The 14,829-nt window shown below is 36.9% G+C and overlaps 1 protein-coding gene across 5 annotated transcripts in view; it reads right to left on the reverse strand.

Annotated features, from left to right (window-relative positions):
- Positions 1 to 14,829, reverse strand: part of MEIKIN (meiotic kinetochore factor) — a 90,493-nt gene that overhangs the window by 73,077 nt on the left and 2,587 nt on the right. For all 5 annotated transcript variants that reach the window (XM_047731551.1, XM_047731553.1, XM_047731552.1 and 2 more), the window contains 2 exons: positions 13,005 to 13,065; positions 4,411 to 4,548 (listed from right to left, as the gene is read on the reverse strand). In XM_047731551.1, the coding sequence (XP_047587507.1) occupies positions 4,411 to 4,548; positions 13,005 to 13,065 (199 nt within the window). The remainder of the gene's footprint in view (positions 1 to 4,410; positions 4,549 to 13,004; positions 13,066 to 14,829) is intronic.

A 14,829-nucleotide genomic window follows, 5' to 3' on the forward strand; every position in this document is an offset into this window, starting at 1 on the left:
CATGTGTGTCCTGAAATGTAAAAAGAGTCTTTTGTAGAAAGCATATAGTTGGACCTTGGTTTTTTTAATCCATTCACCCACTCTTTGTCTTTTGGTTAGGGAATTTAAACCATTTACATTTAAGATAATTACTGATTGGGAAAGACTGTTACTATTTTGTTAATTATCTTCTGTGTTTTAGTTCTTTTGCCCCTTTACCTCTCTTGCCATCTTCCTTTCTGTTTCATTGATTTTTTTCATACTGATATGCTTTTATTCCTTTCTATTTTTCTTTTGTGTACCTTCTTTTTAAAAAATATTTATTTATTTACTCGAGAGAAAGATAAAGTGAGCGTGAGGTGGGGAGGGGCAGAGAAAACAGACTCCATGCTCAGTGCAGAGCCCAATGTGGGGTTCGATCTCAGGACCTTGAGATCATGACCTGAGCTGAACCTGAGTCAGATGCTTAACCAACTGTGCCACCCAGGCACCCCAATCTTTTGAGTATCTTCTATAGGTATTTTCTATGTGTTACCATGGTGCTTATATAAAATTTTGTTTTAACAATCTATTTTAAGCTTCTAGCAACTTCAATCATATACAAAATCTCCATTTAAAAAAATTTTTTTTAAAGATTTTATTTATTTATTTGAGAGAGAGAGAGAAAGTGAGAGAGCACAAGCAGGGGGAATGGCAGAGGGAGCAGGAGAGGCAGGCTTCCTGCTGAGCAGGGAGCCTGACAAAGGGCTTGATCCCAGGACCCTGGGATCATGACCTGAGCTGAAGGCAGATGCTTTAGCTGACTGAGCCATCCAAGCACCCCAAAAAACTCTATATTTTTATTTCTCCCTTCATACACACTTTGTTACCGATGTTATAATTTATACCTTTTTATAGTGTGTATCTATTAACACATCTTATTATAGTTATTTTAATAACTTTAATAACTTTTATTATTATATATATCTTTTAACTTTTTAAAAAAGATTTATTTACTTATTTATTTATTTGACAGGCAGAGATCACAAGTAGGCAGAGGCAGGCAAAGAGAGAGGAAGCAGGCTTCTTGCTGAACAGAGCAGAGCCTGATGCAGGGCTCAATCCCAGGATCCTGGGATCATGACCTGAGCTGAAGGCAGAGACTTTAACCCACTGAGCCACCCAGGTGCCCCAACTTTTTTTTTTTAAGGATTTTATTTATTCATTTGACAGAGAGACACAGGGAGAGAGGGAACACAAGCAGGGGGAGTAGGAGAGAGAGAAGCAGGCCTCCTGCTGCCCCCATGCCCCGGTAACCATCAGTTTGTTCTCTACCGTTAAGAGTTTATTTCCTGGGCGCCCGGTTGGATCAGTTGGTTGGACAACTGCCTTCAGCTCAGGTCATGATCCTGGAGTCCTGAAATGGAGTCCCACATCAGGCTCCCTGCTGGGCGGGGAACCTGCTTCTCCCTCTGACCACCACTCCCCTCTTGTGCTCTCTCTCTCTCATTCTCTCTCTCTCAAATAAATAAATAAAATCTTTTAAAAAAAGAAACAAGTTTGCTTCCTGGGGTACCTGAATGGCTCAGTTGGTTAAGCATCTGCCTTTGGTTCAAGTCATGATTTCAGGGACCTGCAATCATGCCCTCATCAGGCTCCCTGCTCAGTGGGGAGCCTGCTTCTCCCTCTCCCCAATGCTTGTATTCTATCTCTCACTATCTCTCTCTCTCAAATAAAAAAATCTTATTTAAAAAATTTGTTTCTTGGTTTATCTCTCTCTTTTTTCCCCTTTGCTCTTTTTGTTTCTTAAATTCCACATATGAGTGACAGCATATGGTTTGTCTTTCTCTATTTTACTTAGCTTTATACTCTCTAGCTCCACCCATGTCTTTGCAAATGGCAAAGAATAAAAAATTATTTTTATAGCTGAATAATACTCCATGATAGTGTTGCTGGTTACAGTATTCTTGGTTGACAGTTTCTTTTCTTTCATCACTTTAACTGTATCTGTACAGTTCGGCCACCAATGCTTCTGCTGAGAAATCCATCGATAGTCTAATGTACATATCAAGCTATTTTGCTTTTGTATTACTGCTTTTAAAATTCTTTGTCTTTCACTTCTGATAATTTGATTATGAGTTCCTGTGTGGATTTCTTTGATTTGCCTATTCTGAGATTCACTGGGCCTCCTAGGTCTGCATTTCCTTCCCCAGATTTGGGAATTTTGCAGCCATTATTTCTATAAATAAATTTTCTGGCATGTGCTCTTTTTCCCTTTTCTTCCTTCTACCTGCATTCTCTTTCTCCTCCCCTCACCCCCCGCTGCCTCCCTTTTCCCCCCTCTTCCTTCTCTTTCTTTTATCTCTCCCTTCTTTCTTTCCCTCCCTCATCTCTTCTCCCTCTGGGACCCCTATGAAGTATAAATTGTATGTTTCATTGTGTTCCATGAGTCTCTTAAGCTTTCCTCACACAATGTATTTGTTGTTAGTGGCCAAGAGTCATCTAGAATATATCAGGTCCCATCAGCACTCTGAGACAGATGAGACAGAAGCCATTCCCTTAGGCAGCATTCTGAAACAGTCACAAGAGTAGCCAATCCTTTGGGAAGCTCCCAGAAAATTTACATTTCACACACAGTTCAGTCCTTTTTTTCCCTCCCCAGGGAGAAGCTGGGACCTGGTGGTTTCCTGCCAATTGTGTGGCAATGTGCTATGATTGGGGATTATGGTGAGAGAGTGTCTTGAATTTTCCTACTGGCTTTGATGTGGCTGATCTCATACATGCCTTGGGTATAAGAGTCCCTTGACTAGCTTCTAGATTTCTCACAAAAGGAATAAGTCCATGTATTACAGTTGAATTGGTGTGTCCATGGGGGAAGGAGGAGCCAGGGCTTCTTATTCCAACATTTTGCTGATATAATTTCCATATTTTCCTTTGTTCTGATCTCTATGTTTTATGTTAGAAACTTTCCTCAGAGGTCTGGTGATTCTTGGCTCTCTACTCATATTTAAGAGAGGGCTGTGAGAGGCTAACTGGGATTTCTGTGGCCTAGTTGGGGTTTGTCACAAGTTGACTTAATTTTAGGGTGTTCTTGTCAGCTTCACTGAAGGGCTACTGAGGTCAGTAACATTAGATATTTTCTTTAGGGTTGCTCAGATTTGTTAGGAAAGAATCTTCCATTCTCCTGCCTGAAATGTTCAAGTCTGGATGCTAGTATTCTGGAAGCTGAACAGAAAAAGGGAATGTTGGGTTGGTGAGGGAACAGGCATTAGGTGAGAAGGTACAACAATTCATAATGTACACTTCATTTAATTTCCTCTCTACTTCATTCTGTACAGTCTCTGAAACAGTTGGCTTTTTCTATGTAATAAATAACCCTCAAATCTCATTGACATAAAATGAAAGCATTTATTTCTTATTCCCATGTCTACAGATTGGTTCACCAGGTCTGCTTCAGATTACATTTCTGCTGATATGCTGGGGCAGCTCTCTGCAATCTACAGATTGCCTGGGACTGTTCTGTTCCATACCTCTCATTCTGGGGTCCCCACAGGAGAAGCTGAAGCTAATTAAGATATATTCTTCTCACAATGTTAAAAGTATAAGAGGACAAGTCCACCCATTTAGGCATATTTCAAAGATCTGCTTATGTTTCATTCACTGATATCCTACTGCCCAAAGCAAGTCATATTTCCATTGCTTTTCCAGAGCCAAAGAGGGAGAGAGTACACTCTACCCACTGCAAGGATATGGCAACAATGTGGATATATAATATTACTACAGGGGAATGAGTGTTTGGGACCAACATTTCAAAATATCACAGATCCTTGTTTTTAACAGTGCTTAGTATCCTATAGGCCAAAGTTCCTCTGTTTCAAAACACCCCAAAGAATAAATCTCTAAGTTCCATTTGAGTAAGAAAGTAGTCACCACATCTTTCACATTTCAGACATACCTTTTTACAAGTACTGGTGCAGCCAAATTGTGAGCTTCTCTGGGATACTATGGATCAAACTGGCCTGTTTCGGAGGCATTCCCCTAATATCTTCATCCTTTTCTTGTCTGGTAGCTTTTTTTTTTTTTTTAAGATTTTATTTATTGATTTGACAGAGAGAGATCACAAGTAGACAGAGAGGCAGGCAGAGAGAGAGAGAGAGAGAGAAAAGCAGGCTCCCTGCTGAGCAGAGAGCCCAACATGGGACTCGATCCCAGGACCCTGAGATCTGACCTGAGCCGAAGGCAGCGGCTTAACCCACTGAGCCACCCAGGTGCCCCTTGTCTGGTAGCTTTTAATGAATAGTCCTATGTGATCGAGCATGGAATGCAGTAGTGGACTGGGGAAGGAGGTTTAGTTGAGGAAGACAAGCATACCTTCTCAAGAGGAATATTATTTGTGAACAAAGGAACAATTTCTATATATGGGTCAGCTTAAGGTTGAGAGTATTTTCTTACCTAAAGAATCTGATCCTCTGAAGAGTTCAGGCGATGAGAAACTGCTTAAACTCTCTCCAAAACTCTTGTGTTCTGTGAAAGAGTCTGTGAATGAATAGCTCAGAAGAGAACTAGAAATACCATGCTGCAAAGTTAGTCCTATAAAATAAACAAAGGAAAAGGGTAAAATGTTTCAATAGTAAATAGACTCAGAATCCTAGGAATTCATATTTGTAGAAACATATATGCAATTATATAGAGAGAATGTAAAATTACTTATACAAACAACTGAAAAGGCATACTGTTGCACACCACTTTAACTTCAATCTTAAAAAATAATTCTGGCTTTGATGTAGAGAAACTATTATAATCTTTTTCCACTGCTTTACCAAGTTTCATAATTTATTTCTTCCCTTCCTTTAGTTAAGTTGTGATTTTTGATTCCAAAATGCAAGTTTTACATATAAGTAACCCATAATTGTAAACTAACTAGCTGAGAAGGAAAAGTAACTCTAGTTATTCCATTTAAAAAACAATGAGCTTAAACAGATAAATAGATCAAAGGAATTCAACAGAAAGCCCAGAAATAACTTATACAAGCAACTGATTTTTTACCAAGATGCAAAGGCAATTCAGTGGAGAAAGGACACTGTTTTAAACAAATTATCTTGAAGGAACTGCATACCTATATGCAAAAGAAAACAAAACAAAAAACTTGCATTCATACCTTCCATCAGATAAAAAATGGGTCATTGACATAAATGTAAATCCTAAAAATACAAAGGTTCTAGAAAAAAAAAGCAGAGGAGAAAATCTTCATGACACTGAGGTAGGCAAAGATTTCTTATAACACTAAGATTAACAATACTTATTATTATTAACAATAACTATAGCAATGATCATTAAACTTCATAAATTTAAAACTTCTCTTTGAAAGAGACTGTTAAAAGAAAAAGACAAGCCACAGATTGACAGAAAACAACTGCAAATAGATTGGAATCCAGAATATAAATAATTTTGAAGACTTAATAATAAGAAAACAAACCTTTCAATAAGGGGCAAAATATTTGAACAGAGAATCTTCCAGACTAAGAAGTCTTTAAAGTTATCCCTGTGAGAATGAACTACAGTGAAGAACTTTCACATAAATGAAAGGGAAAGAAATTAATATCAAAACTTAAGAAACAGGTTTAGTAAAAAAAGGGAAAATGTAGTCTTCTCTAGTCAGCATTTATTAGACACTTTCAACTGAAAAGATAGATGTTAACACTAAATAAAAACTGGCAGGGTGTTGGGAGGGTTCGGGATAAAAGGGGAGCATGACTCTCATAAATTTATTTTTCCTGCGGGGGCACTGAATTATAGCCCATCTCTCCTCATCCATTACCTACCTAAGACAACTAACTCTGTCCTTCCTACATTGACCTTACCACATCTTTCTCTTCCACTCCAACATCATCCTTAAAGTTGACAATTATTTCCAATCTGGCCCCCTCTTCTAACCACCACTCAACACTTAAATTGATTGACCCAATCTAATCTCTTCACCACATCAGATGTCATAGGTAGGTTGATCATCTTTTGCTTCTCTTACTCCAAGTGCCCCAGAGTATCTTGTCCCTGTCCTCGCTTCTTAGTCTTCTCACTCCGTCTTCATCCTTCCCTTCTCACATGTTGTTACATCTCTCTTGCCTTCCAGTTTTCAAAATTCCATGAACACCACACACAAGAGTAGAACCATCCCTTCCATCAAACCCCAGAACTCAAGCCAGGCTTAGAAATTAGGAAAACCCCATGCTCACCATCTGGGTAGTTGGGTAGAGAAAAGAATATATAAATATTCATGATTATAGCAGTGGAAGGATGTTTCTGGAGTCACAGGTTAGAAATGTAAATGCACTTAAAGTTATATTTATGTCAGCTTATACTATATATACACTTTTATTAAGTCAACTTGTTCTATAAGGCTTGTAACCAAAACAGCAATCTGTTGTCTCATACCACCCCATAATTCCCTAATCTCCAGAGTCAACTATTTTTAACTACTAGCTCTTTCTTCTAACACTCCCTTTATATTTCTAAATTAAAATGTGTTCAAAAATTCTATTATTATGCCTGCTCAAATATATTTATACCCAAGCCATATACTATGAGCTATAGACAGATCCTTTTGCTACAAGTTTTTTTTTTCAATTACTGATTACTCAATTTTAAAATTAGTTTTCTAAGTACCTATCACTATTCTGTCCCAAATATTTACAAAATTATACATCTCTTCTCAATACTTTAAAAATTCCAAGTTATCTATCAGTTCCTTTCTCTTTTTTCTTTTCTTTTTTTCCACCCTCATTCCCCCTTTCTCCTCTTTCCTTCTTTTTCTCTCCTCTCCCCCCTTTTTAAAGAAGTACTGCTATTGAAGCTCTCAATTCACTTGCTCAAATTCAGACCTCTTGTCCTCTAGACATGATGCACAGGTGTCTTCTTGGAATTCCCCTTTTACCATTATCCTAAGAAATTCTTTCTGAATCTTAAGAAAGTCAATCAGATTGCCTCTGATTGCTGGATACTTTGATTTCTTCTTTATTGATTTATTCTCTAGTTTTGTTGGAGTATCTCCTTTATCTCATGAGAAAAGATGGAAGACCTGTCTAGAAATTTGCTTATACTATCTTCATGCTTGAGTAATTGTTTGGCTGGGTACAGAATTCCAGACTCATGCATTAAAATGACTGATGTCATTTTCTGATGTTTGACAAATTTAAACCTCAGTGCTATCTCTGCCCCACATCTGTGCAAGCTGATAAGAAAGTCCTGATGTTCCATCTTTTGGCAATGGTTTCAAGTTAAAACCATGCCTGGGAAACTCCATCCTTGCCTCACTTAACACCCCTTCTACTGTTTCTTCTCCCTGTTCTCTCAAGCCATTTTCAGTCCTATTTGGAAGATGCACTTCTCTCTAGAAAGTCTCATTATGTGAGTGACAAACCTTTCCTTAACCCTCTTGGTTATATGGGTGGCATCATCAGTCTTGAAATACCATCAGTCTTGAAATCTGAACCGAATTTTGCCTGGGCATCTATTCTATCTCTGCTAAATCTGTATGCTTCAGAATTTTAAATGCATTGCAGTTGCTCTTGAGAAACTCAATGCCATTCATATTCTCCATTGCTTATTTGCAATCAACAATTTTTTTCCTGGAAGACTGAAGGATTTCTTTCTTTATCCTGAGGATCTTTAAGTTACATTGTGTTGTGCTTGGTATGAGTCTTTATTCATTCATTGTGATGGGCAGCTGGTGGGCTCTTTTGTTATATATACTCATGAGCTCTCTTAATTCTAGAAAAATGTCTAGCTTTATGTGTTCATAATTTCCTTTCTGTTTACTCTATAATGTCTGGAACTATTATTTTTCAGATGTTAGAAGGTCTGAACTCATTTTCTCATTTTTTTTTAAAGATTTTATTTATTCATTTGACAGAGAGAGATCACAAGTAGGTAGAGAGGCAGGCAGAGAAAGAGAGAGAGGGAAGCGGGCTCCCTGTTGAGCAGAGAGCCCAATGCAGGACTCGATCCCAGGACCCTGAGATCATGACCTGAGCCGAAGGCAGCGGGTTAACCCACTGAGCCACCCAGGCGCCCCATTATTTTTCTTTTTAAAATAGCAGTTTTATTGTGATAAAATTTATATTCCATAAATCTCCACCTTTTAAAGTATACAATTGAGTGATTTTTAGTATACTCACAGAATTGTGTCACCACTGCCACTATTTTTATCTTTTATCTTCTGATGTTAGTTTAACTTTTGGAATATTTCCTTAAATTCATCATCCAATCCTTCACAGAATGTTTTCTTTTTCTTCCTTCTTCTTCTTTTTTTTAAAGATTTAATTTATTTATTTGACAGAGAGAGACACAGCAAGAGAGGGAACACAAGCAGGGGAGAGTGGGCGAGGGAGAAGCAGGCCTCCTGCGGAGCAAGGAGCCTGATGTGGGGCTTGATCCCAGGACCCTGGGATCATGACCTGAGCCAAAGGCAGACACTTAATGACTGAGCCACCCAGGTGCCCAGAATGTTTTCTTTTTAATTTTGTATTTGTATAAAAAAACCATACAAAATTTGTGTAAATGTTTGTATAAAATTTGTACAAAAAATTGTACTATGCTTGTATTTTGTATTTGTATGAAAATAATGTATTTATTTTTAGTTTTGTATTTTTATTTTTTAAGAATACTTTTTGTTTTCCAACTGCTCCTTTTCATAGTAGTCCATACTTTTATCTTGGATATATATTTTCATTGTCCTGAGGATAATGAACCATGGCTTTTAAAATTTTTCCTTACTTTGCACTGTATCCCTCAAGCTTCTTTTCATTTGGTACCATTTATTTGAAATGCTTTCATTAAGTGCCTTTTAATTCTTGAATGTTCAGGAATAATGCTCTAACACATTAATTGGAAATTCTAGGTCCATGAGTGGGATTTAGGAACTAGTGGGCTTCACAGAAGGTTCTTTAAGATAGGGACCAGGTCATTACTGCCAGAATATAGGTCTCCTTCCGGTCAGAGAAGATTCTAAAAGCAGAATCCTCCAGTCTTTTTTGAGGAGTATTTTCCCGAGTGGGGTAAGGTGGGATAATGGGCCCAAAAGTTACACCACTAAGTATACAAACTTTAGGTAATTCCCTTCCCTCCTCCCTGTACCCCTACTACTTTTCAATATGGCATCCCTGAGTCCAGATCCTGTGCTTCAATGTATCTGGACTGCCAAGGTAGGAAAAAGAGTAATTGTCTGACCACACCGTTAGGGAAGGGAGCAAAGCATTTAACCATAACTTTTAAAGATTTCTAAAAATCCTCCTATTTTCAACACTATCTGTACACATTTCTTCAGGAATATGTGATGCCTCTAATTCCTGAAACTATAGCTTGGATCAGTTTGTTTCTTCATTTGTCCTTACTTTAGGCATCTAGCTCTCAATTATTTTTTCCTTCTCTCTCAGGAAAGGGAGAAGTAAATGTCTATGTTCAATCTTCTATACTAAATATAAAGTCTTGAATTAATTTTCATCATGTTGCAAAATTAACTACATTCCAAGACAGAATTAAAATGGTTACTTATATATTAAATAGAATTCTGTAAGTTGTTCAAAACCTAACCATTTACATTTTATTATGGGAAAAAGTATTCTAGGTTTCAAATATCAGTTGACAATGATGTCTTAGAATGCAACCAGTTTGCAAATTAGAGACAGTCTAGTCTCTATTTCCTTCTATCTTTTACCCATCAACTTGATAAATCTAGTAACCAATGACATATATTATGTATTTAAACTACAATTTAAGAAAATAATAATTATGATTAAATACTTTATTTTCTCTAAACAGAGTATAAAACTCATTCAATAAGCATTTGCAATTATATAAGGTCCCAAACATGAGATAGGAACATAAAATGTAGGGCTTATTCTCAATGGCTTTAGCGCCAAAAGTAACAAAAGCAATAATGCTACTGTTTTGAGTCCTAACAGAAGTATACAAAGAGTACCACAGAATTCCCAGGAAAGAACAAATCATGTAGGAAGAGAGAAGATGGGTCAAGAGAGTTCCCAGTAGAGACAGCACCTGATTTTTTTTTTTCCTTGAAGAACAAGTACAAGTTAAACATAAAAAGAGAAGAGAAGGAAAGAAATACATTTTTTGAGCACCTTCCATGTTCTTTTGTACTATATTCTAGGAAATATTTCTCTGTTCTACTTTCTAGCCAGCTAATTTGATTTTGAGCTGAATTCATTTCAATATTCGGATCATTTTCTGAGTTTTAAAATTTGATGATATTTTTAGTTTCTAGGGACTATAATTTTTGTTAAAACAGACTGTTATATTATGGATTCAGTGGTCTCTTGTCTTTATTTTTTTCAATATGTTCTTTATTTATTTAAGGGAGAGGGAACACGAGCAGGGGGATAGGCAGAGGGAGAAGCAGACTCCCCACAGAGCAAGGAGCCTGATGTGGAGCTTCATCCCAGGACGCTGGAATCATGACCTGAGCTGAAGACAGATGCTTAACGCACTGAGATACCCAGGTGCCCCGGCCTCTTGTCTTCAAAGAGATATTTAAAGTTTTTTGCTATTTCTCAGCTGTTAAAGCTACTCTGTTTGTTCAATTTGTGGCCTCTCTTCCATGCCACTGATTTTATTCAAAGGTTTGGCTGCTCCTGGTTGTCTGTTTATATCTCTACTTGAAAATCTTTGCTTGTATAGCAGTGCATATACACTCTGAAACAGCAGCCTACTTCTGGAGACTTATGAGTGATGAGACATTCTGAGAACCTGTGTTCTGCATGGTGATGTCCTGTATTTTCTGGGTATTGTAGGTTACATGGAGCACTGTCCTAATTGTCCGGATAGTGTACACACTACAAAGCTCCATTATCAGAAATTCCACTTCAGGGGCACCTGGGTGGCTCAGTGGATTAAAGCCTCTCCCTTCGGCTCGGGTCATGATCCCAGAGTCCTGGGATGGAGCTCTCTGCTCTGTGGGGAGCCTGCTTCCTCCTCTCCTCTCTGCCTGCCTCTCTGCCTACTTGTGATCTCTGTCTGTCAAATAAATAAATAAAATCTTAAAAAAAAAAAAAAAAAGAAAAGAAAGGAAAAGAAAAGAAAAGAATATCCACTTCAGAGGTGCCTGGGTGGTTCAGTCGGATAAGTGTCTGCCATCAGCTCAGCTCATAATCCCAGAGTCCTGGGACAGAGCCCTATACTGGGCTCCCTGCTCAGAAGGAAATCTGCTTCTGCCCCTCTTCCTGCTCCTTCTCTCTCACATGGCCATGTTCACTCTGCTCTCTAAAATAAGTACATAAAATGTCTTAGAAAAAAAAAAAAAAGATGGGGCGCCTGGGTGGCTCAGTGGGTTAAAGCCTCTGCCTTCGGCTCAGGTCATGATCCCAGGGTCCTGGGATCGAGCCCCACATCGGGCTCTCTGCTCGGCAGATAGCCTGCTTCCCTCTCTCTCTCTGCCTTCCTCTCTGCCTGCTTGTGATCTCTGTCTGTCAAATAAATAAATAAAATCTTTAAAAAAAAAAAAAAGAAATTCCACTTAAGAGAGTGATACTACATCTGTACCCTGGGGTTAATAAGCATAAGCATAATCTATTTCTTTCACCTTTTTATCCCACTGTGATCTTTGTGGCATTCTGCAGTTACTTCAGACTCTCTTCTGCTTCTCATTCCAGCCTCAAAATTGACACTTAGAATACAAACCCTTAGTTCTCTTTGCTTAGGAGAGTTTCCATGGTTTATCCTGGCAGCTAGCATTGTAACTGCCAATGTTTCCAATGTAAGAAAGGGATGAGGAAGAGGAACCAGGCCACATAGTTACATAATGTAGTGTTTAATCCATCACCTTGACAATTCCTTCAGGGTCCTTTCTGTTATTTTTCTGGTTTTTTTTTTTTTTTTTTTTTTTGCATTTATTGACCAACTGTTTCAAATGTCTCTAGAGCTGTTCTTACCACGGCAGTGGTTTTTCTCTGTTCTTCAAATATTCAGCAATCTGATCTCATCTGCTTTTAAGAATTCCTCAGTATTTCTGGTGTGCTGATGGCATCCTTTCTTATTTTTTAAAATAACTTTGATTACACGAATATGTAGATGGCTCACAAATTTTCTATCAGCTTCCCTCCGTATCCAACTGCTCATATGGCATTCTACTTAATCATCTTAAAAGTACTCATAACTTATATTAAAAACATAATTTATGAACCTTCCCTCAAACAAGATTTTTTTTCAGTAAATGGCACCACCTTATATCCAGTTATGCAAACCAGAAACAGATGTCATTTTTGATACCTCCATCTACTTCATTCTTCATTTGCCAAACTCCGTCAGTTTCATTTCCTAAAATGGTCATGAGTTATGCCCACTTTGTTCCATTTCCAATGTTATCTTTTAGTACAAAGTGCCATCATTTCCCCCTAAAATACTGTATAACCCCCTACCTGATCTATTTGCATCCATTCTGCTTATTTCCACACCCCGGCCAAGGTGATCATATATTTTCCTAAGTAAGACTTAGGTGGCTTCTTGCTGCTACAAATACAAACACCAAAATCTTTGACATGGCCTACAATGTTATGCAAGGCCTCTGTCTCTTGAACCTTGGCTTATTACTGCATTCCCCCCTTCTTTCTGTACTACAGTCACACTGGCTTTCTTTCAGTTCAAGAACTCACAAGGCTTAGTGCCATATTAGGGTCTTTGCACATGCTGTTCCCTCTGCCTGGATGGCTCTTAACTCATCTCCTTGCACAGTTAATTTCTCCTTTTCTTCCTAAGTCAATTCAATTACTATTCCCTCATGGAATCCTTCCCTAAACTTTCTAAATAAACTCAATTAGTTACACTCAAGTCAATCTGTTTTGTAGTATTTATCTCAATTTTAATTGGCTGGAGTGTGCTTGAAGGATGAGGATGAGGTCCATTGTACACATAGGATTCACCTTGGCCTAGGAGAAAGACACTTCTTCCACTGAAATGGGAAGATGAGGCAAAAATACAAATGGATGCTTCTATTTGTAAGAAACAAAGCTGAGAGAGTTCACATGTGACAATCTTACCTGATACTAGCTCACTATTGGATGAACTACAGTCAACCTGGAGGTCATCAGTCACTGATTCCTAAGGGAAACGAGAATTAAAGATATAGCACAAATTATGAGACTGAATATTTTCATATTATAATATTATATCACACTAGTTTGGTTATTTTGAAAATGAAAAACTAGTATCAACATTGTGTATCAGTTTCATATGTAATAGATTCTTTCAGCTACTGATCACAGATGTAATCTGATACTTAATATTAAATCTAAAAATAAATACTAAAATATAATAACACGGACATATCTACAGAGTCAGCAATATACTAGTCGACTAACTACTGGATAAACCAGCAACTAGACATTAAAGGTGAATATTTTTCTGATCCCCTAGGCTGGAAGGACTTTTCTTTCTCTAAATATGAAAGCAAAATAAATGAAAAGAGTGATAAGTTAAAATACCAGAAATATGATTAAAGGCAAACAAAAAAAATAAAACTATTTGTTATGTGTGTATAAAGTGTAACTATCTTCAATATATATATCAATAAGCATTTCACAAAAAAACCACAAATAATAAAAGGAAGGGAAAAAAGTGTAAACTTTACATTCAGAAATACTGCATTCAGAGAAATGCAGTATCAAATAACATGCTACTTTTCATCTATCAAATATATGCATTCTTTTCCTTTTTCCTTTTTTAAAAAATTTAAATTAAATTAGCCAACATATGGTACATCATTAGTTTCAGATGTCATGTTCAATAAAATATATGTACTTTTTAAGTATCAGGTAAAATGGTGCCAAGTGGCCAACATGAATCAAACTTTAAACATGATCCAACCCTTGACCCACTGCAAAGTTATTTGTCTTAGGATAACAATTTTAAGGTGCACAAAAAACTTCTGTGGTACATCGTCCACTGATACCTAAAATGGTAAAACCTGGGAAATAATCTCAATCCTCCAACCACCGGAAAATAGTTATATAAATTACAGTATATTTATCTATAAGACAAAGCACTATTTAGACACTAAAAATCATATTTTTGAAGGCCATTTAGTGTTAGAGGAATATACAGTAAGATAACAATTTCTAAATTGAAAAAAGAGATTGTAAAAAAAAAAAAAACCGGAAAAAGGAATGTAAGGAAATACATAAAAATTAGAGGGAACTTTTTAAGCACTTTTTTTTTTTTTTGCATAATCTGAAACATCTACAAGGAACACTTAACACTTAAAATCCAGAGTAAAGGCCTTTTTAAAAAATGCCATTTGTTAAAAAAAAAAAAGTGCCATTTGTTGAAACTGCCCACCCCCAAAACACATGTTTTAGAGAGATATATAAGCTAAAGCTCTAGAACATGACTATTTAATGCTAATGGTAAATGAGTCACAAGCAATTTTTAAATTCTGTATCTCTCCAAATTACTACGTATCCTTAAAATATTGTACAGAATCCATATTAAATACAGTAAATCAAGAAGTTATATATTCTAATGGTAATGAACACTGTTACTAGCCATCAAAGGAAATTCAAATGAGAATGAAAATGGCTTTAAAATGGTTTAACTGCTACTAAACATAAGGGAGTTACTAAGAAAAACTTACAGATAGCTGTTTTATAGAAAATTAGTGAGTAATGGGCATTTCTCAAATCTGTGTCAACAGAAATTAAAAACAAAAAAGATACGCCCATGAATCTTCCACCAGAATTAGAAATTCAAGGCCCTGTCTAAAGAGAAAACACCAATGTTTACAAAAACGCTAGGAAGATATGCAGTCTCTATTGAACAAAACTCTTAATACACTTTAATCTGAAGGCACATCAGTTACCATTGGCC

The sequence above is a fragment of the Lutra lutra genome, chromosome 5 (assembly GCF_902655055.1).
Source record: "Lutra lutra chromosome 5, mLutLut1.2, whole genome shotgun sequence".
In the NCBI taxonomy this organism is placed as follows: Eukaryota; Metazoa; Chordata; class Mammalia; order Carnivora; family Mustelidae; genus Lutra; species Lutra lutra.